The sequence below is a fragment of the Gymnodraco acuticeps genome, unplaced genomic scaffold (assembly GCF_902827175.1).
Source record: "Gymnodraco acuticeps unplaced genomic scaffold, fGymAcu1.1, whole genome shotgun sequence".
In the NCBI taxonomy this organism is placed as follows: Eukaryota; Metazoa; Chordata; class Actinopteri; order Perciformes; family Bathydraconidae; genus Gymnodraco; species Gymnodraco acuticeps.
Genome location: NW_022990764.1, coordinates 978,515 through 998,129, shown reverse-complemented (window position 1 = coordinate 998,129; position 19,615 = coordinate 978,515). Strand labels below are relative to the sequence as shown.

Here is a 19,615-nt window from a genome sequence, read left to right as displayed (position 1 = left end):
CTGCCAACTCTATGTCCTGTGCCGTTGGAGGCCCCGCCGACTGCTCTTCTGCCGGGGGTCCTGCCAACCCTATGTCCTGTGCCGTTGGAGGTCCCGCCGACTGCTCTTCTGCCGGGGGTCCTGCCAACTGCATGTCCTGTTTCGTTAGGGGTTCCACCGGATTTCCTGCCAACACCTGATCCTGTCCTGTTGGGGGTCCCGCCGACACCTGCTCCGCCGGGTTTCCTGCCAACACCATGTCCTGTCATGTTGGAGATCCCGTCGACACCAACTCTTGCTCCGTCCAGGGTCCCACTGACGCCGGCCCATGTTCCGTCCAGAGTTGCGTCTACGCCTGACCCGCTAGGGGTTCCACCAGCTCCTGCCCGGCCCCCTGAGTTCCCCAGCCGCGGTCTTCGCCCCCGAGCCCGGCCCCCTGAGTGCCGCGGTCTTCGCCGTCGAGCCCGGCCCCCTGACTTTCCCGGCCGCGGTCCTCGCTCTCGAGCCCGGCCCCCTGACTTTCCCGGCCGCTGCCTTCGCCCTCATGCCCGGCCCCCTGAGTTCGCCCGCTGTGGCCTTCGCCCCTTTTTTAACTCTGCCTTGCCCCCGGGCCGTCCGCCCGAGACTTGTCTCTTCCTGTGTTCCCCTGTCGGTTCATTGTTTGTTTGTCCTCCCTTCACGTCATGTTTCTTGGTTGTCTCTCCGGTCTTCCTCCATGTTTCTCACGGTCAGTTTTTGTGTAGTTGTTTTCAGTTACCGTTTCAAGTTATGCCATGTTTTGCCATCAGCTTTTAAATAAAGCTCGCTTTTGTTTCAAGACCTTTTTCCACTTATCAGTCCTAGAGAGACAAATGCAACTAGGAGCTCAGTGTATCATCACTGAAAACAAGAGAAGATAGAATTGTAGGGATATGTAATGTCAACAAAAAACATTTTAAAATGCTTGCCAGTTAATGAATGAATAGGCTGTAAAATAAAGAGCCCTAAGGCAACACTAACACAGACCTACTGTCCAACCATTCCCACTTGCTGCTATTACAGCATGCAGTACATTTGAGATCTGATATCTGTGACAGCAGAAATGGTCCCTATGGCCAAATTAAGTGGCACAAACAAACAGAGCCAGAGGTTTTTTGTCACATTAAAAATGTACTTCTCCAACTGAGGTACCAAGCAAGGGTAATGTGACCAATTCAGATCAATGACTCCATTATTTAAACGTCTGATTAAGCGTGAAAGAGGAGCATGACATGTGAGGAGTTGTGTATTTGGAGGACTAATGGAGACAGAGAGTCTGTGATGACCCTCCTATTAGCAGACAAGACCTCAGGCAAAGTCATTCAGGTCGGTTGAAGGACCCTTTTGCAGCTTCGAATAACAATAATAGGAAAGTCTGGCTTGAGCACATGTGATGGTGGTCCTGCTGACTGAGAGTGACTGTTTGATAAGTCTCTACCCAGCCATGCACTGTTAGTCACAACCAGACCATGATAATCACTTAACTGTAGGTTTGATGACGTAAAATAGCACCCACCCATGAATGATTGCCTGAATCCAGAGTGCCAACAGAACAAGCATTGATCATTTATATCATTATGGAACCATCTGCTTTTTATAGTTTATGCTTAAAGAAAAAAAAAGTGAGAAACCGCAAGAGAAATATAAGTTCAATGTTATGTAAATCAAGAAAGGTCTAAAATATGAAATGAATATTAGGTTTAACAAGTTGAAGAGCTTCATTGTGTCAATGGATATCATGACAAGTTGAAGCTACACATTAGAAGATTAGTCAAGCCACGCATGAGACTAATGATGTAATGATTCTTGTTGTTGAATTTCACTAATGAAATTGATGTGGTCATTGCTTATTCGTCTTTCAGGACGGGGGCCGCTGTGTCAGAGGAGCAGTGGATTATTGGACACACTCAGGGAACAAAGCAAACAAAGAGGGAGGGAGGAAGGGAGGGAGAGGTTATAATTGATTGAAACAAATGTAGTTTAGGTAAGATGGATGGAAAGAGGTGAGAGGAGAACGTGGACTTTGAGATAAAAAATAGAACATCTGACAATATCATAAACAAAGGCGATTCAATCTTTATCAGATCACTCTCGCTGGCAGCATTACATTAATGTGTAAATCTGGTCGATGACAAACACTCGTGCCACATTTATTAAATTATGCTGCGGATCCTGTGACACCACAGAGCCAACAGGTTTCCAATTGAAAGCATTACTCACACCTACGTCTACAATGTCTCTGTTTATATGATAGAGGGCACAAGGTGATGGGACAAACATATAAGTAATGCAGTATGGATTTGTGGATTCAATTACCACACATATTTTCAGTAAAATATGTATTGTTTTGTGTAGGATGAATAAGGAAATGTGTAAAGGACTAAAAGGTAAAAGACAACACAACAGAATAATAAAAACACTGAGGGTCCTTTATGATACATCAATGTGTAAGTAGTAACCAAAGTAGCTGCTGCGACTACGGCTTGAAATAAAGCAAAAGGATGAGTGAAAGTTTATGGATTGACAGTCAACATATAACTAGAAAAGTAGGTGGAAGAGCGGAAGAAAGATTCTCATCACTGTGATTCATTTGGCCTAATGAGGCTCTCCATCAGCTAAAATGGTCATCCGGGTTCAAGCAGCAGGATTTCAACATTTCTGACCACAAAAATTCCTCCTCAGAGCTGCCTGCACCCCAAACACATACCATAGGCTGAGGAATGAGGCCCAGCTCACACACTTCCCATGCTCCCCCGCACTGTCAACTTCCTGTTTGTTTATAAAGCTTCATATTACAATGCTCCCACAATAACATTGTACTTTATTTCCTTGATCTGTACCTATATATGGATTTTTGCTTTAAGAGAACTGGAAAAATATGCCAAGGATGCACACCACTGCTGAGGGAACTCAGTTATAACATGCCGCTGAACCTTTGTCATGTAAGGATGTTGTTGTTTATTGTTTAGTTTCTCAGCACAGTTTTCTCTCAGAGTCCAGAGTATCAGCATCAGTGAGCCCAGCACTGACTCACTGGCCATTCATAGCCTGAGAAAACAGAGACGGGACATTCCTCATTATATCCTGAGCTTGGGACTGATATGGAGACCTGCGGGGAATTCTGCAGCAATGCCTCATATCATATGATTCAACGGTGTGAATCACAGACAGCTCAGCATTCAGATTTCCCCTGAATCACTAATCAATAAGCTTTTCCTTATATGTTCAGAATTTGACAGTGGTGGTCCTTATTATGGGAGGAGAGTTTATTACAAAACATACATTAGGACATGAGCAGTTTTATTTCCTCCCTGGGAGAGGTAATGTGTGAAACACAAAAGCATTGACAATGTGTCAGGGGTAGACTTGATTGAAAAAAGTGAAAAAATCAATGAAGTTCAATGCAATAAGGAAGGAACCAGCTTCTAGACAGCGCATTTTTGCAAGCAGATATGAAAGAAAAAAAACATTAATTTATCAGGACGCCTATCTCTGTAGGTAGGCTATGTGACGAAGTATTGAAATATTCACCATAATGTACGCTACTGCTACTATTTCACAAGTAAAAGTGTTAATTTCATAATTTCCAGTGGAAAAGTTGCAAAATAGCTCCTGGTATTATATATTTCATAAGCAGTATTTTAATTTTGAATTTGGTGAACTTTGAGCTTAAAACACACTTTTGGGGCCAACACATAGTCTCAAAGCTTCACAAAACCATGAGTCCTTCCCATAATGCTACTTTGAGGGGTCTTTCATTTCACTCCCTGACAAACGTCACAATTAGAAACACAAACTTTTTTACTTTCTTACTATCTGATAAAAATATGTTATATTTTTTTATATATATTATATCAGGTCTAAAAAACTAACCCAGGTCCTGGTTAAAATTCAGACTTGACAAAGTTACACTCAGGATGTAGAGCTGTTGTCCATTAACCAGCATGTTGATGGTTGGATTAACAGCGCTTGTCAAAGTGTTAAGGAAGAGGCCCAATAGTGTAAAAGCAGCGTAATATTCCATATAAAGAAGTGTAAATTGGTGTGCCCCTTTAACATCAGCTGTTCTAAATGAACTGAACTGTATTTCCGGGAGGTGGAAGGTATGTAGAGGTGGGGGTGGGTGAATACACCTGCCACCAGCAGAAACAACAAAGAGGTCTTATTTAGAGGGTTGGAGGGGCAGAGGGGATGCTTCAATCTAATTACAGACTCAGGGGAGATGACTTCATCGAGGTGACGCCCGACCCTAAGGTGAGTGTTTCTCTGTGTCTCCATCACAGTAGGGACAGGCCTCTCCAATTACTATAGGAAGGTCTGGTCTGTACCTATATGCAATAATTAAACAGCTAACTACGGCGTTTTGAAAGTCAAATAAGGAGTATAAAAAACTACAATGTAGTGAATGCAACCTGATCTCATTTGCTAATGTCTGCAACTGCAGTAATGAGAGTCTCTCTCTTAGGAGTTTATATTAGTCTCAGTCACTTCCTTTAGACTTCCACTCTTGCTAAAGTATCAAAGTAAGTGGTGTCCTCAGTGCATTAGTCACTAGTTTTTCTTTTGCGGTTTAAACATCCATTTTCGACAAGCTCAGGGCCTTCAAAGATGGGATACTCACAAGCTCTCCTCAGGCACTATCACATTCATAACCAAATTACAGGCCCATGTATGTCGTTCCTCCTCTCATTCCCAGGACAATTGACTGTGTCTGACAGTGGGCTAATGAGCCACAGAGCCATAGTATTTCTCCTATCTGCAGTTTAGATCTGTTGCCATTAGCAATTGTGCGCACCCAACCTTTCAATCTTCTTAAAATGGAGATTGATGGATAAAGAGGCAGTGCAGGAAATGAGATTATTGTATGGACACTCATTACTGTTGCGGGGGTGGGACTGGAAAAAGGAGAAAAAAACATCTGGAAAAGTGTGTGTGTGTGTGTGTGTGTGTGTGTGTGTGTGTGTGTGTGTGTGTGTGTGTGTGTGTGTGTGTGTGTGTGTGTGTGTGTGTGTGTGTGTGTGTGTGTGTGTGTGTGTGTTTAGATATGAAAACAATGACAGGCCAGCAAGCAGATGCAGGGGTTATCAACCCAAATTAGCGAGGTTGACTGCTTTTTGTTTGCAAAACAGAGATCCATAAACTGGTGTTCCTGTTATACACACCAGCTACTCCAATACCACTTAACTAACCCCTACTTTCTTGAACCATAATGATGTGCACGCCATCATTAATGTGTACTGGAAGAAACTCAATAAAGCTTAGTAGGCCTATAAAGCGATATTTTTTACCACTCTAAAACTATGAAATGGCCTCATCTCTGGCAGGATCACAGTTTACGTTGGTCCTCATTAAGGCATTGAAGCGCCATCTAGTGCTCTTTAAAGGAATGAGACATTAGCAGACATTCATGTGATCAGAAGATTAACTGCAAATGTACTTCATATTATCCTTTTTAAATATACTTTCTCATCACAAATGAAAGTGTTGGTTGCAGGGTTCCAGTTTTAAAAGTTATATGAATAAAAATACGAGTTAAATGATGAAATGTTGAACTTTAACCATCATTCAGACAACATGGAAGACGGACAGAGGAAGGGCCCTGTCCTGCAGCTATAATAAAGCAAACCTTTCCTGAACTGATTGCTTTGTTACCTTGCCATGCCAAACACAATGGAACTGTTCTTTACCTACATAATGCATAGTATAACAGCACGTATAGCGACAGCAGTATATCACATGATGGCTATCAGTGTTTTCCTTAACCCACACAGGACATGTAGGACATGTTGTATTATACATTTTATCATTTTTGATATTTGACCTGTATGACACTCTAGCCAGCTTTAAAGTTGTTGCATAACATGATGGACATATGCAGGAGAATTAGAGTGCTACTTATTTCAGTTGTTTTTCTCTAGAACAGCGGAACCATTTCTGCTTGAACAGCGACATCTATAGGTCAAACTGTAAATCGTTTTTTAAGTTTGAGGTATACTTATTTTCACTATCTCGAATTAGAGGAAACAATTTTCATAAATTATTTCTGTTATTTGGTATTCACAAAAGAAGGAATAGAGGACTATTAATTAAGTGTGTCGTATTTTTCCGGGTAAACTAGTGTACATACAGCCGGGACGAGTCTGAGGGGAAAACGGCGCTCTTTAGGACCCTGCAGATACCCAACGAGAATCACGTGACATTGCTTTAGCGGGCAGTACGTTGATGCCGTTAAAGCGCTGTATGCAGCATAGCTTAATAACTAATATGAAGTAGAAGTTTAATACTTTCTGTTAGTGATGACTTAGTTTTGGCTTCACTTTTCGCAGCAAGGCAGCGGACATGGCTGTTGGTGTGTTACTCTTCGTTGCAGTAATCCTCGCCTGTTTATCTGCCAGTGGAAACTTGGTAAGAAAGAACCTGGAACTTGACTTCTTGAATTAATAATGTGAGTGATCACCTGATCACTCACATGTCTGTCATTTCTGCAATGTGTTTGGTTTTACCACTTAAAGTAGAAACAGTAAACCATTTTATCTTTGTTTAATACTTGGGAAACTCTTTCAATTCAAAGATTATTCAGACAACAGATTACTCTTACATCTTTACTTCTAATACTTAAAAAATCCTGAATTCACCACATTACACTATGGCACATTTTGGCAATAGAACATTTGTTTTTATATTCTATAATATTAATCTAAATGTAAGAGGAACCAAGGGATGAAAGCCTTCACAATCAAATAAAAGTAAAACAATTAAATATGTACATCCCTTTTAAAATGTTGTTTAGTAAAAGGAAAACAGTGAATACAAGTACAAGTAGGTCTTCCTCCACATTTTTATTTAAGTAGGCTACAGTACTTGAGAACATTCTAGTTCCTTCCACCACTGATTGTATGTGATGGAAATTAAAGAGTGAATGCAGACTTCCACCTGTTTTTAAAATACAACTTAAAAAGAACATGCCATCTCTCTCAGGTGTCTGGAGAAAACTCCTTCTCTATAGACTACAAGAACAACTGTTTCCTGAAAGATGGAAAGCCTTTTCAGTACATCTCAGGCAGTATTCACTACTCCAGGATCCCAAGGTACTACTGGAAGGACCGACTCCTAAAGATGTACATGACTGGACTGAATGCTATCCAAGTGTAAGTTCAACACATCATATTTGTAAATACATCTTCTATTATGAGGTATGCTCTTTCTATTCTGTAAAGTTACTCTGCCTCCACACAGATATGTACCCTGGAACTTCCATGAAGTGGTGCAGGGGGTCCAAAACTTCACAGGGGACCGAGATCTGGAGCATTTTTTGGATCTGGCTAATCAGACAGGTCTGTTGGTCATCCTGCGTCCCGGACCGTACATCTGTGCAGAGTGGGAAATGGTGAGAAATTGAACTTTTGAACAGCTATAGAAACAAAGTTAGTTCCCTATTTTGAAAAATAAGTTAAAACAAAAATGTTGTCTTAATATCAGGGTGGATTGCCAGCGTGGTTACTTCAGAAACCAAACATCGTGCTCCGCTCAGCTGACGCAGGTATAATATGCACCTACTGTTAGTTTCCTTTTGTCTTAAAAAAAGCAACAAAATATTCCATTAATTTGCTTTTTCTTGTCATACAGATTATGTCCAGGCAGTCAGCAACTGGCTTTCTGTTCTTCTGCCCAAAATGAGGCCGTGGCTGTATATCAACGGGGGAAACATCATCACTGTCCAGGTACAGCGTTATGTTGCTAAGTTTATAAGTTGGCAATTCAATATTGATTTGAATTTGATTAATCACCTTCTTGGACTTCAGGTGGAGAATGAATATGGAAGTTACTTTGCTTGTGACTACAACTACATGCGTCACCTGCGGGCACTGTTTCGCTTCTTTCTGGGGGAAGACACAGTCCTGTTCACCACCGATGGAAACACAGACAAGGACATGAAATGTGGGACTCTGGAGGGATTATATGCCACAGTTGACTTTGGAACAGGTCGGTACTGTGTCAAAAATAATCAACCATAATAACATTGTTTACTTTCTGAAGTTATTCATGCGCAAAGATGTAATTTGTACAATTGTTCCCCTCATACAGACACCAACATAACCAAAGCCTTCGACAGGCAAAGGAGGTTTGAACCTCAAGGTCCACTGGTTAGTTACACATTGATCCACAGATTTGAACATGCAGTATTAACTCATCAATCTGAGCATATGGTGTAAAAGTATTTCCAATTTATGCTACAGGTGAACTCAGAGTTCTACACTGGCTGGTTGGACCACTGGGGGGATCAGCATGTTGTGGTTGATGCTCAGAAGGTCAGCAGAGTGCTAGCAGAAATGCTAACATTAGGGGCCAACGTCAACATGTATGTCTCCTCTTCTCTGTAAACACTTTCCTGGCATTGTTCTATATTTTGTTATTGTCATCAAATCACATGGATATATATTATTGCCAGCCTTTTCCTTAAAATGAATCACTCAGCAGTTAAATATAGAACTGCTCCCATGAGGTGAATAAGTTCCATGTAATGAGCTCAGGTTTCCCCCGCTAAGTAACTCAGTCTACCTCTCTCTCTTCTCAGGTACATGTTTGAAGGAGGCAGTAACTTTGGTTACTGGAATGGTACGTGTTTTGGTTTTTCATAATCAGTTGGATAATCTCAGTTGAACACACGATTTTGATGGAGATTAAAGCTCAGTTTATGATGCGTTCATCTCTTTGTAACTCCCTGAAGGGGCTGATCACGACACGAGGTTCCGCTCAGTAGTGACTAGTTATGATTACGATGCCCCGCTGTCGGAGGCAGGAGACCCCACAGAGAAGCTGTTTGCCATCCGAGACGTCATTAAGCAGGTACCACTGATCGAACCGCCACCCACTGAGGTTCATAACATTGGTTCATAACATTGGTTCATATGTCTAACATATGACGAATGGATCTCTGTTCTTTCCACAGTTTAGAGATATTCCCTCTGGCCCCATGCCACCAGCAACTCCCAAGTTTGCCTATGGCTTTGTGACCCTGAAGAAGGTAATATCATTTCAGCTTTTAAAGAGCAATAAGCATGTAGAGACACAAAGGTTGTAGCTGTTAGATTATCAAGCTCGATCAGATGTTTTGTGGCAGGTGATATTGCCATATTGCTTCCGAGGAAGAAATATGACGTATAACTTCAAAACGTTTATAATGTTGTTAACATGAAGGCTACATCGCATAAACTGTAAAAAACCTCCTAGTTACGTTACAAAAGATGTGATAGAGCACTCAACTTAATGAACTCTGGTCTATAATTTGATAAGGTGCCGACGATTTTGAAAAAAATTGGCGTTCCTTTCTGGACTAAGTTGAATTTCAGCTTTCAATCTCCTCAAATTGTATTTGTCGTCCGAAAGTTTAACAATTTAAATCCCTCCCTTTTTATGTGTGTTTCTTTAATTTGTTTTAATACTGTCAGTTATTTACCAATAACCAAAATGAAAGAAAAAAAGTGTGAAAATGCCAGAGGTTGCCGTAGTTAATCTCAACTCTTTCCCAGGTTGGCAAAGTCAGCGATCTGTTGAACACCATCTCACCTGCCGTGCCGGTGAAATCGCAGCATCCTCTGACGTTTGAAGAGATGAAGCAGGTATGGTGTAGGTCTGAAGGCCACAATAGAGGAGGGGGGACTAGTGCAGTAAACCTCTTGAAACATGGAGAACTTCTAGACTGTTTGTGTCTGCAAACTGTCATGTCTATTGTGTGCAGAACTATGGATTTATGCTGTACCGGACCACGCTGCCCCAGGACCTCTCCGAGCCCACGCCACTTATCTCTCCACTGAATGGGGTTCATGACCGTGCATATGTGTCCGTCAATGGGGTAAGCCTTTACAATGATCTTTTGTTGTCTAGCCAATCAGATTTTTCTGTTCAGGTATAGGGAAAACACAAGTGATTGTTTACAAAATCTTGTGGAAATTCCGATTCTTACTGATGATGTGTGTGTCCGTGTGAAAAGGTTTTCCAGGGTCTGTTGGAGAGAGACACTGTGCTGGTGATGAACGTCACTGGACAGCAGGGGGACACTTTGGACATCCTCATTGAGAACATGGGCAGGGTGAACTTTGGCAGCAAGATCAATGACTATAAGGCAAGAAAACAATGTCTAATCCCATATCTTTTGTATTGGTTCCCACAATTACTTCTTCATTTAGTTGGCATTGTCTTTACTCTCACATTATTTGGGGTTCCACAAACCTCAATACTGTCTTGGTAAAACTCATAGTAATCAATCCTTTGTTTTGTGTGTGTTTTGGCCTCAATAATGGCCAGCAAATAAAAAAGTATTGATGTAAATAATCACCTCTTAGCCTCAAACTAAGCCTGCATACTTGAAAAATAGTCATTAAATATATAAAAGAACCATCTTTTTTTTTTAAACAACACAATTATAAAGTTGTATAACAATAAGAGCCTCGAGTGCTCAAACTCTCAAAGTGAAAGGATTCAAACAATGTTCTCCATACCAGTTTTTCTCCAATTAAAGTTATACAATGGAATCTCTTGCTATTACATAACCAACACATGAACGGTAGGATTGACAGCCATAAAACCAGTGATAGTCGCTGATAGTTAGGGTTGGTCGCAAACCACAATGCTTTATGAAACATGACATTAGGTGTAATCAAAATGTGCTTACACAAAGTGTTAGATGGTAAAGAGTGTTTGTATTGCAGGGCCTCGTGAGCAACCTGTTCCTGGGGAAAGATATCCTGACTGACTGGCAGATCTACCCTTTGGACATCGATGGAGCCATCACCAGTGGCTGGCCTCATTCAGACAGTGGAAAGTCTTCACCTGCCCCTCAGAAAGACCCTTCAGTTGGACCAGTTATCTACATGGGGACTCTGCAGCCTAACGGCCTTTCCTGGGACACCTTCCTCAAGCTCAATGAATGGACAAAGGTAACAATTTTGTTTCCTATGTTGGTTTACCTTATGATTACAGTGATACATTCATTATCATTATTTTTAAATCAGGGTCAGGTTTGGATCAATGGTATGAATCTGGGACGATACTGGCCAGCAAGGGGCCCCCAGCAGACTCTTTATGTGCCCGGACCCCTGCTCAGCACCACCCAGCCCAACAACATCACAGTGCTGGAACTGGAGCGGGCCCCAGCTCACCTACGGGTGCTCTTCATGGACCGGCCTCAGCTCAATGTCCTTGCTGAAAAGCCTTAACAGAGCACAGAATGTATTGCGGCCACCGAAAGCTCCATCTTCTACACCCGCCATCTGTCCTTTATCTAGGTTCACAAAAGATATTGCGCCAACGAACGATATTACAGCACAAATACGGCCATGCATATTCACAGCCGAGTTTAATTTGCCTTTTTCTGCAGATGGAGATGGAAATAATAATCTGTTTAAATGAGGCCTTATTTTGTATTCCCCTTTGAGGTTGCTTATAGAATTAAGCTGTTTGTTTTTGTCTGATTTACACATGCCTTTTGTGTATCTGTCCCTGAGTTTTGTATCAAAATATGGTCTCTACATTCAGCTGTAGGAACACAAATATTGCCACTTGTGCCTTTGGAAAAATGACAGTGATAAACAAGCAGTATTCATTATTTTTATTATATTTGCTTTTGAACCTTCTCCAAAAGGTGCAGATACTGTGAATAAAGAGTACATTGATTACAAGTTGTAATACGGTATCCAGTTGTCTGAGATAATTGCCAAAAAAAAGAAAATATTTAAAATGTATGTTTGGTATTTGAAAATGAAACGAGCACCCTGGCATGACAGCCATATTAGATTTCAATGCTGCATCGACGCTGCACAAATCCACTTCTGGTCTTGATGAGGTAGCTCTCTCACATTTAAGATTTAGTGTTCTATGGTTCTATTATTCTTTATGGTTGTTAGGTCTTGCCTTGAACTGTGTTGGCTTTACGGTGTTCCTGGACACAGCGAGGGGTGCAGAACGAATACTCCAGGTACTGAAATGGGACCTTCCCAAGCAGAGACTCTCCACACGACCAGCACCTCCTGGGCACAAAGACAAACAAAAAAGCACACCAAATTTAGTTGACATTTATAAAACCTTTTTTTTTAAAAGCACTTGATTTGAGCATAGAGGCAATCTAGGTCCTCACCAGTGTCTGATATACCAGCCTTAGGAGAAAACTACTCGACATACGTGTGCTAGTACATAACTCAATGAGGGCGCTCTTCTATAGCATGGACACCATACATACAAGCCAAAGACATTGGAAATAACAATAAGGCATATTAACAAAGCACCTGTTAGATCAGCCATCATTATTTCCAGTATTGTTGGTAATGTAAATGTAGAAGCATGAAGCATGTAGAAGCTAACTCAATTAGAGGATGGCTCTAGCGGACTCACTTGACATTGGAGACTCCTGTGGCAGCTACTTGCTCTGCTAACCTCTTCTCAGCTGCCAGAGCTCTCTACAACCAAGGAGAAAACAGTTAACACCTTAATCATACCATGAACATCAGTGATAAACTGAGAATAACTCACCTTTTCCCGATCAGTCAGAGATGCAAACCTCTTCTTTTCCTCCGCCTCCAACTCTTGTTTCCTCTTTTCTTCCTTCTGCCCTTTTTCTCGCTGTTTTTTTATCGCATTTTGTGCCTTTTTCTTTTCCGCCTTTTTGGATTCAATCTCTGCTGTAAGCGGCCCAGGGACCTTGAGGTGTGCAAGTGTTAAAAACAAGTGCTCTTTCATTTGAAATGGGGTACATGTATAAAGGTTAGCGTGGTACTTTCTTACCTGTGCCTTGCTGTAGTCATATTTGTCAGGATTCTCACCCATGTATTTGCGAAAGACATTCCTTGTGTCTTTGTCAGTGGCGACAATATAAGGGGGCTGCCCTTTGTTGTCTCTGTAAAGGAATATTGCAGAAATTATGTTATCACTTTCGCAAATGATAACACTAAGATTGTACCTTTACTGTAATTATATTATTTAATATACCTGCAAGCTGGGTCTGCCCCTGCATCCAGGAGCAGCCGGACCACCGCCTTCTGCGCAGCTGCTGAGGCCACATGCAGCAAAGTGAACCCCGAGGAGTCGAGGGGCTTATTAAGGAGCGTTAGAGGACTTTGCACATCAAGAGGGTTGTTCTCCTGCTGCTCTTGACTCTCTGACGTTTCTCCAGGTAGCTGAAGGAGTCTACATAGAGCGTCTACATCCCCCACCTTACAGGCTGTAAACACTTCGTCCCTCAGGCCATACTCCGAGGAATCATCAGCATTTTCTACAGACACAGAGATAAATAATACCTTTCTCAAACTTTACAGGTGTGGCAGGTTGTACGATTGAGAAACAGGTGCAACATGATAAACAATAGTATTTAGGAGTACATATTTACCTTCCAGTTGTTTTGTACTCTTTGCTTTCCTCTTCCTCTTGTTCTTTGATTGCGTCTCTTGAGGGGTGTCTTCGGCTGGTGTATCCTCTGGAACTTCCTCTGGAACTTCCTCGTCTGCCTCTATGTTACTTAATTCTGTCAAACATGGAGTTGAAATGTCATAAACCTTGCAGAATGTGATGTGAAGTATTCCTCAGGTTTCTAAATCAGCTACATCCATCTATGTGACATTACACTGGCGCAGACCTACCCTCGATAGGCAGCTTGGGTTCCTCCTTTTTCCTCCTCCTTCGCCTCCTGTGCCTGGAGGGATATATTTCATACTCTCTAAGGTCCAGAGTTCCTATGGTCTGCTCCACCATCTCCAGCAGGATCTCTCCACCCTCTTCTTCATCAGAGCTATCATGGTTTTCTTCTGCTAATGCCAAGAATAAAGTTGAACAGAAAGTAAATCTCAAATCATTATTGTAGGGGTATTTGTGCCATGGTATTTTGTATATAGTCTAATAGAGTGCAAGCCCACATTGTACATGCTTACCTTTCTCTGGACCTTTATCTATTTGTGCAGTTGGTTTGAGGGATTTCTTCCAGGCCTTCTTAGAAGGACTGTAGACTGCAGTCATGTCTGTGTCTTTTGCTGCACCAAGATATTTAGCAAACAGTATTGATTATACCCTGTCTGTATGAGAATGAGCAGATAACATGTCATTATTCCAGAGATATAATTCAGCTTACCGTAAATATGGACGGTTGAAAGCACATCATGTACCCTCTGTGCCTCTCGAAAGGTTGCCCTGCGTGTGGGAAAGGGGAGAGTGTGGATCCTGGGATCTTTTTTGTCCAGCGGAGCAGCACGGCCTCCGAAAAAGGCGCTTTTATTGTAGCTGGGTGCTCGTACAAATATGGCAGAAGCCTCCTTTAGGTGTTCAGCCCAACAGACCAGAAGATCCTGTATCTCCTGCGAAAGGTTATATAAAACGTTAGCGTGTGTACATGAAAAACTTGATCCCGCACATTTTAATTGTGTGTGCAGAAAAAAACTCTCAAGAATGGACTAAGCCAACATATTTCACTTTAAAACTTTAGATTTGTTATCATTTATAAAACGCTCTAATGGAAACATTAACAAATAATAAATGGAACTGTACATGTAAAAGCAGAATTGTTGTTGTCCATTTTTGGGAATTATCCTACACTAAGCATTTGATCACTTTAAACGTACCTTTGAGAATAAGGAAACTTTATAAAAATTCTGAATAAGCAGCGCCAATGCTATATAAATGTGGCTCACAAAAGTAAGCACAGTTGTCAGGAGGATGGCTACCCTCACCAGAACTGTATTGGTTCTTTAGCTAAATGTATGTTTTTCAGCAGAAAGCACCATCAGTTTCATGGATGATCATTATAAGCCATTTGACATACAGCACAGTAACATCAGCCGTTGGGGAAATATTTGTCTCTTATTTTTTACTATAATCTTACCTTGACTAGCGCCGCCTCATTGTATCGCCTCAGAGCAGCTCCTGCAGATTTGGGCGCGTGGCTGCGGTTCTGAGAGTCTCTGAGTCCCTGAGCCGTGCCTCGCTTCGCTCTCACTGTGTATCGGTGGAAAGTCTTGTGCTCAAGGACTTCTTTTCTGTAAAAATAAATACATTGTGTTGGGCTAATGCGCACAGATTTCCTTTTCATTCCAACCCTGGTGTGTAATCTCAGGTGCTGAAAGCAAACAAAACAAAAAAAAACTGTCCACTCACCCTTGGAATACAGCACCAGCAAAGTGGCCTCCACCTGTCATGAGAATTACCCACACAGTCTTCTTACTTATGGCCTTCAGGAAGATCGCTGCATCTAGCTCATCATTTGACTGAAATATTTAGACAGAACATGAATTAAAATAAAAAATCAAGTCTCTTAATACACATCACAAACCGTACGGTACTTAGTGTACCTGCTGCTCACCTTTCCCTGCAGAATGCAGCGGTACACTGATACATATTGTTCGGCTGAGTTCTGGAAAAACACCTTGCTGGAGTGCCGGCCATTAAACAAACTGGTTTCAACTGAGCTCTCATTATCTGTGCCAGTGACGTTGCTGCTCGTTCCCCCACTCTCACTATCTGAGTCGTCTTCATCTGAATCGGACTCTGAGCCTGAGATACTTGACATGTCTCCTGTAAAGCAAGAATGGAAAATCAAACAATTGTAACAAAAAATACAAGAAACCATCGCTTTGGACTTTGGTTTTACGGACTTTGGTTTTCTTACCAGCTCCGGTCTTCCTCTCAAACTCCTCAGCTGTTACAGGCGGCATTGCTGAAATCTTTAGTCTCAAGTTGAAGCGATGCCAGTCAAGCTTGTAGTGCTCAGTCTGTTTAGAAAAACAAAAACATGTTTTACTCAAATGATAACCCATACTCCAGTGCAGTATTTAGTACATTAACAGATCATTATTTAAGTGGTAGAAAGTCTCAATAGATAAGAGTTTGTAGTTGTCTGTTACCTGTTCCTCACGACTGATAAAAAGGCACTTGCAGGCTGAGCAGACCATCTTATCTGACACTTCTCTAACCAGACTGGACTCCCGCTGTCTGTCATCCTCTGGGGATCTGTCTTCCAACTCTTGAGAGAAAAACAAACAAAGTTAGGTATCAAAACAAACAGAAAACTAAGGTATTTTACTTGTTTTTACAACAGAAACCACAGCTACAGTTCACACATACTGTCTGAGGCTGGATCAGTGTTGACAGCCTGCTTCAGAATGGGGTTCACTTCTCTCAGCCCAATGAAAGCCTCATCCTCTGGGCTCAAGTGAAAGATGGAGTGATGCTCGTAACTCGTCGTCATTGTTGTTTTTAAAAAATCACATCACCTGCAAAGTTAGAAAAATAAAAACAGATAAACATTGTCCATTTATCCTCAATAATTAACTGTATTAACCTGTTGTTATGAGCTTAGTTAAGCTCTGACAACATTACTGTAATAACCTGGCGTACTAAAAAACAGTTTGATTATATTCTGAAAGCTAACGTTATCTTAGCTGATGTAACTGTAACCATCTGCTCTTTGAACCACACGTGTAGTGACTAATAGTAGCCATTATCTTCATTTAACGATCTCTACCTTCTTCTACTAGTTATAATAGTGTGTTACAACTAGTTGAAGTTACAATTAACTCACTTAAAAATAGCAAACACTTACCATAAAAGGGTGTCACGGAGAGCAGCGCTAACGATGTGTTGCCTTGCATTTCCTCATGACATATTTACGGAAGCCCGAGAGCGTCAAAAGCGCAAACGAGAAACAGAGCAAAGGTTGAAAACTCATTTATTGTCCCAACAGTCTGTGGTGAAATACAAATACGTTCACTTAATAACTTTGTACAGAAAAATATTATTCCACTTTATATTTTTTGAAGAATATTTAAATGTTTCTCCTTTAAATGTTGCTTTGCATATTTATTTATACAAAATATAAATCAACTAAGAAGATATAATTAATTATATATATGTATAGATTACATTGTGTATTGTACTCACTTGTATATTTGTGTCTGTATTTATTGGGAGGTTTCTGATACACCAGCCAACACTGGCTTTTTAAACTAATAAATCTTCTTTATTTTTTACATATTCTACTGCTGAATGAAGTATTTTGACGGTGGGAGGAAAAGGTACAAATATATTAAATAGGAGCGTTTGTGAGACAATATTAGAACAGAGACTTTATTAGGTGCAACAACAAATATATACAACAATTCTAAATATCAAATGCAATAAAAAAAAATAGGCCTGTAATCTGCAAACATTATAATTTTGATTCACTTGGATTTACTTTAGTTTCTCTTTGATCTGGTGGTTGGAGTTTGAATCAAAGTTTGTGCTGTGGGAAAGGAAAGATAGAATATTATAAACTACTGTTATCAAATACAAGTTAACCAGATTGTAGACACTCTCCATTCTCTCCTTACCAGCCATATTACGAGCTTTTGCCTCTGCCAGACGCTCTTTCACCTCCAGGATTTCAGCAGCGAGGCTTTTTGCCTTGTTTGTGATGCGCTCGCTCCTTTCCTGCAAATCATTCCTTTGATTTTTGAAAGATAATAAATAGAGTCAAATCATTCTGTTATAGGTCATCAATTTAGGTTTATCTCAAGTTGCTCTGTCTATGCTCATAGAACAATACATTACCTGTCTGCAGAGGCTTGACCATTCAGTTGTTCAGAAAGGTGCTTTTCGTCTTGCAGCAGATGACCAAATGTCACCAATGCATCAACAACTTCATGTTTTTCAACCATCAAAACAGCTCTCTTCTTCATTTCTCTCTTACTGCAAATCAGAACAAGACTCATTAAGAAAATATAAACAACACACAATCAATAATGTATGTATATGTATGTAATGTAGTGTTGATTCATCCTTTAATAAAACTAAAAGCTGTTGTGTAGCAGGTATGGACATTTAAGAGCAATTCAGGTTGATTGTGTACAAATAAATTAGTGTCCCTTTCCTTAAAAAACACATTGAATACACCTTGTTCGTGGCAGACATTGTGACACTGTCAAAGCAGTAATAGAATAGCTATGATAAAAACCATACTTTTTGGACAATTACTCAAACCAAGCTATTATTAATTTAAGCAGTTTGTTTCCCTTCTGCCTTTTCTGCAATGAGTCAAAAATGTTCCTGTGAAAAAAGTTGAATTGACAGGTTGCTGTGTCTTTACATTTGGTAAGCATATTGCATACTATGAGTGCATAATTACCAGAGATGGAAAATAAAGATATTACACTCAATTAACACAAATCATCTTTATAAAGTAAGTTAAGGGCTTGCCCTTGACTTAACTTTCCTGAAAACCACTTGCTGTTTCAATTATAATGCATTGGATTTTTAAATAAAATATAACCATGATGATGAAATGTTTTCTTGTGTGAAGTAGTTGCTAACTTGGTAAAAACAAAATGGGCATATCAAAATAGTGAGAGAAAAAACGCTGAGTGACGTATGCTACAACGTCACAGGGAGGCCTCAGGTGGAGACAAACGGTTTAATCCTGGGAGACTAATTTAAACTTCAACAAACTAACGTAAAATACTTGGTCAAAAGTAACGTCAGGCCTACCAGTGAATTATGTCTTCCTCGGCACGTTGTCTTTTCTGCTGGACATCCACCAGTTTGCGTTTGTTTTCTTGGATGGCATGCTGTAGCTCTCTGGTCTGCCGCTCCTGCAATTCAACGAGAAGTCACTTACAAGGGTAACATACTATTTATCCAACGTCAATACTCACTATCATTTAGGCAAGTTGTCAAAGCAGTTTCTTTATATAATGCCATTATTCTTTGAGATGTGCAACTTTAGTATAACGTATTTCGATAGCCTACGACATCAGACCTTGCTAATCAAGCTAACTTTAACTAATTAAGCTAGCTAACGTTAGCTTCAATTTACCCTTGAATTTCCATTTTGCGACATAAGGGAAGGTTTAGAAAAAGCGGTCATGGTATGTGTAAGAGCAGAATTAAAAGCCCAATTCCAAAACACTCTCACTACGTGACGAAGTGAACACCGTCTGTAGTCACACTTGAAGTTAAACAAGGGTCACTTATTTCGGGTGGAGGGTGAAAGAGCAGCAAGCTTTGGGACGAACTGCCCTCTCTCCAGTAGAAACAGGGAATGCCTTAAAAACGGTTTGAAATCAGCCTCCCCATGACAGAAAATAACAAAAATAAAACTCTCAAAATCTTTGGTGGTCAGTTTACAGTCCCTGTACACATACAACACTATAAGACACGAGTATATGATCCTCAGTAAAGAAAATACGAGTTAACCACGATGTTGTTAACATCTTTATGACGATTTTAAATGTCAATTATTTTGCGCATTTTACAATGTAAATGTTTGCAGTAACGTTTTGTAAACAGCGCGTTTCATGACGGACACACACATCATTGATTCCGGTCATGTAGTGGTGAAACCAGGTGCGATTCAGACTCGCTGTCGGAGGGCATGATAGCCCGCTCCCCCTCCACACTTGTTGTATTGGAACAGCACTAAATGTGGTGGTGGACCCTCCGCGCGAAAGGAGTGATAGTTTGTAGGGGTGTGGTGTAGGGTTTTGGAACCCCTTCCGCCGCTTTAAATAGAGCACTTCCGGTGTTCGTGTCAGAGCCCGGATAGCTCAGTCGGTAGAGCATCAGACTTTTAATCTGAGGGTCCAGGGTTCAAGTCCCTGTTCGGGCG

At 40.9% G+C, this 19,615-nt stretch overlaps 2 protein-coding genes and 1 non-coding gene across 4 annotated transcripts; 2 read left to right on the top strand and 1 right to left on the bottom strand.

Moving 5' to 3' along the window:
- The first annotated feature begins 6,200 nt into the window (after window positions 1-6,200).
- Window positions 6,201-11,682, top strand: glb1l (galactosidase, beta 1-like). The gene is made up of 16 exons (XM_034232397.1): window positions 6,201-6,402; window positions 6,976-7,145; window positions 7,234-7,384; window positions 7,477-7,537; window positions 7,624-7,718; window positions 7,800-7,980; window positions 8,083-8,141; window positions 8,235-8,356; window positions 8,573-8,613; window positions 8,726-8,844; window positions 8,948-9,022; window positions 9,528-9,617; window positions 9,737-9,850; window positions 9,989-10,120; window positions 10,707-10,934; window positions 11,010-11,682. The coding sequence occupies exons 1-16, from the start codon at window positions 6,337-6,339 to the stop codon at window positions 11,211-11,213; spliced, it is 1,908 nt and encodes a 635-aa protein (XP_034088288.1). The 5' UTR covers window positions 6,201-6,336; the 3' UTR covers window positions 11,214-11,682.
- Window positions 11,591-16,674, bottom strand: ankzf1 (ankyrin repeat and zinc finger peptidyl tRNA hydrolase 1). Of its 2 annotated transcripts, none has more exons than XM_034232394.1 (16): window positions 16,574-16,674; window positions 16,096-16,244; window positions 15,876-15,994; window positions 15,641-15,743; window positions 15,335-15,546; window positions 15,130-15,239; window positions 14,858-15,011; window positions 14,111-14,333; window positions 13,914-14,012; window positions 13,626-13,793; window positions 13,376-13,510; window positions 12,979-13,261; window positions 12,775-12,886; window positions 12,523-12,690; window positions 12,385-12,449; window positions 11,591-12,023 (listed from the first exon to the last, which is right to left on the bottom strand). In XM_034232394.1, the coding sequence occupies exons 2-16, from the start codon at window positions 16,217-16,219 to the stop codon at window positions 11,897-11,899; spliced, it is 2,202 nt and encodes a 733-aa protein (XP_034088285.1). In that variant the 5' UTR covers window positions 16,220-16,244; window positions 16,574-16,674; the 3' UTR covers window positions 11,591-11,896. The 2 variants fall into 2 exon arrangements, with proteins under 2 accessions (XP_034088285.1, XP_034088287.1); XM_034232396.1 differs by having other exon boundaries at window positions 13,626-13,790.
- Window positions 16,675-19,542: 2,868 nt separating this feature from the next.
- trnak-uuu lies at window positions 19,543-19,615 on the top strand. Its single transcript has one exon. It is a non-coding gene; the product is annotated as a tRNA-Lys (tRNA).